We start from the raw sequence: 2,794 nt of genomic DNA, 5'->3' as shown, positions 1-2,794 counted from the left end.
CATTTTTGTGTAGGTCACACACAATGGTATTTTTCCGTGAAAACACACACGAGTAAGTATCAACATAATATCTACATGCAAAAATTTACTTCACATTTTTTAAAAAACTTTTAAATAGCATTTTTTTGAACTTTTCGTAAATGAGTGCGCGCGCACCCAAGTTCCATTCACCATTTCGGATATCATCTGGTATTTTATTGACACACAAAAAGTAGCATCTAGAAGAGTAAGGCGGCAGCGAGGTTCGCGAGCCGGAATGCATTGCCGTTCTCCACCGTCAACGGCGACGCGACGTTTTTCTTGCTGAAGCCATCCTCACACTCCTTGGCTGCGGCTGCCGATTTCCCAAGGGACTTGTCTGCCTCGCTGAACTTCCCGGCCTTGGCCGCGGCGGCGCAGCCAGGCTGCCCCTGCAATATGCCACCATAAAGTGTATGGCACGATCTGAGGCACTGTGTGGTGGCGCTCTCCGTCTTGCCGACGAGAAGGCCGTCGATCTTGGCCTTGGTGCTGGTGGCGTTGGCCGTGAGGAGGTCGACTGCGACGATGCCGAGCTCTTGGTCAGTTCCACCATGTGCGCTCCGGGGATCGGAGTGGAAGGCGTCCATGCAGAACTCGATGCCAATGTCCGGGGTGCCGCCGCCTACGGTCTTGCATGTAGGGAGCAGAGGGTCAACGGGGGTGGCCTGAGTGGTCACAAAGAGGAGAGCAGAGAGAACGAAGAAGATGTTGGTATTGACGGAGGAGGCCATTGCCGCTTCGATGGTGGATTCTGCAGATTTCCCTGGGTAGGAGCATAGACGTCGATAACATGTTAATTTATACAGCTACTCATTAGTCACGCCCGACCAATTAGGGATTTTATATTTGAATACAGTAACGTGAATCATTCATCGTGATTTGGGATTGATTCGTCCTTAATTAATCTTTATTACGCAATAATTTCCTTCCTTTACTGGAGTACAGTATATACGCGGCCGCGCATGCATTGGCATGGTCTTGGAAGCCAATCGCGGCAATAATAATAGATTCCATATGCCTAATTGTTGCCTAGTTATTAGGGCATATATATTCAGTAACAGTGAAACTGAACCACCTAGACCCTCTCAGCGATTTTGCGCCCGCAGCCGTCCAATTGTTCGTATGGACGCTTTAGATCATCGTCCCAACTAAGCAGCGATTTACACAAAAATAACCTTTTTAGGAAGGATTGCACGAAATGACCCTATGATCAAACTATTTCAGATCTCTAACCCTTTTGTATAGCGTCCTTGCGAGCGGCGCCACACCTGTCTATGTGGCGTCCGTGGGAGAGTCGCCACATATCCTGTCATACATCGCGCTCGAGCCTGCGAGTCCTTAACCAGCCAACGTGGCATGGATGTGTGGCACCGCTCCTATGGGCTACTAACTTTTGTTGTGGAAGAAATATCATGGTGCCCTCATTCGCAAAAAAAAAAAAATATCATGGTGCCCAATATGGATGATAACATTTATGCTAGAGGTTATCCAAGGAGCTCACTCAAGATGGTTACTTGCTTGCATCATTATAAGGTACAAATCTTTAATGAGATGCTTGATAAAAACATTGTTGAGATGAACAACAGATTTGGTGAGATTTCTAAACGCCTATTGAAGTGCATTGCGTGCCTTGATCCTAGAGACTCATTTAGCGGATTTGATCATGACAAACTAGTTGAGCTTGCAAGTATGTATTCTGTTGATTTCTCTTCACATGATTGCTATCTTCTAAGTGACCAACTGAACATATACATTGATGTGATGAAGAGAAGCCCGGAGTTCTTAGCCTGTGATAGTCTAAGTGGTCTTGCTCTCAAGTTGGTTCAAAATGGACAACATTTGATATTTTCATTGGTATATTGCCTCATTACACTTGCATTGACATTACCTGTGGCAACAACATCAGTTGAGAGAGTATTCTCGGCCATGAATATTATAAAGATAGATCTTCGAAATAGGATGGCTGATGATTGGCTCAATGACTTGATGATTTTCTATGTTGAGAAAGAGATATTTACAAAAGTTGATGACAAGAAGATTATGCTGCGTTTTCATTCCTACAAGGAACGTCGAGGTCATCTACCTCGACAATTTCGCCTTCTTGGCATAGATACAACTTGATGGTATGATACTATAGTTTCTGAGTTGTTCTTATTATTTTCATGTTTTTGCTAGTTGTATTTCCTGAATTGTGAAAACTGAATGTTCGGAGCCATTTATTTTGGGGCTTTCTATTTTCGTGCCCTCGGGTCCTTAGTTGTACTCAGTTTTCCCCAGCTCCTTTATTTTTCCTCAGTTTTCCTCATGCCTTTGTCTGAACCCGCAGAAGGAGCTCAGATGGGAGGATTCCCGTTTAGTTTACCGTTCTGTGCTGACGTGTGGGGTCGCGTCGTGTGGGACCGCGTCGCGTGGGGCTGGTGGAAAGGGACCGCGTGTGACAGGACGAGACCGTGTTTAGTCATACGAGCAGAGCGGGGGCCGTAGCGTGTGGGACCGTACGTGTGGAGCCGTGTGGGTCCGGGACGTGGGCACGAGTGGTTTCTAATCTTTCGCCCAGATTAGCAGTTTTCAATGCATATCTTTCCTCTCTCTCGCTCGATCTCAATCATTCTTGATTGCCCTAATTGGTAGCGAATCTAGAGCAGCTTCTTCTTCTGTTTTTTTAACGCCATTTATTTCTTTATGCCTTCGTTTTTACCCAACCAGGTAGGAAATCTAGGGCACAAATCCAGAGAAAATATAGGATAAGCTGCATATAGCAGCCAACATAGCA

The 2,794-nt window shown here is 45.6% G+C and overlaps 1 protein-coding gene across 1 annotated transcript; it reads right to left on the bottom strand.

Moving 5' to 3' along the window:
• Positions 1–218: 218 nt before the first annotated feature.
• On the bottom strand, positions 219–752 carry LOC124662518. The gene has a single exon (XM_047200348.1). The coding sequence runs from the start codon at positions 750–752 to the stop codon at positions 219–221; it is 534 nt and encodes a 177-aa protein (XP_047056304.1).
• Positions 753–2,794: the final 2,042 nt, after the last annotated feature.

This window comes from Lolium rigidum, chromosome 6 (assembly GCF_022539505.1).
Source record: "Lolium rigidum isolate FL_2022 chromosome 6, APGP_CSIRO_Lrig_0.1, whole genome shotgun sequence".
NCBI lineage: Eukaryota > Viridiplantae > Streptophyta > Magnoliopsida > Poales > Poaceae > Lolium > Lolium rigidum.
Note: the sequence above shows the minus strand (reverse complement) of the source record. Positions and strands in the feature narration are given on the sequence as shown.

Bases quoted from the DNA above. Each gene is read 5' to 3' on its own strand.
- LOC124662518 (XM_047200348.1), bottom strand. From the start codon at position 752: ATGGCCTCCTCCGTCAATACCAACATCTTCTTCGTTCTCTCTGCTCTC.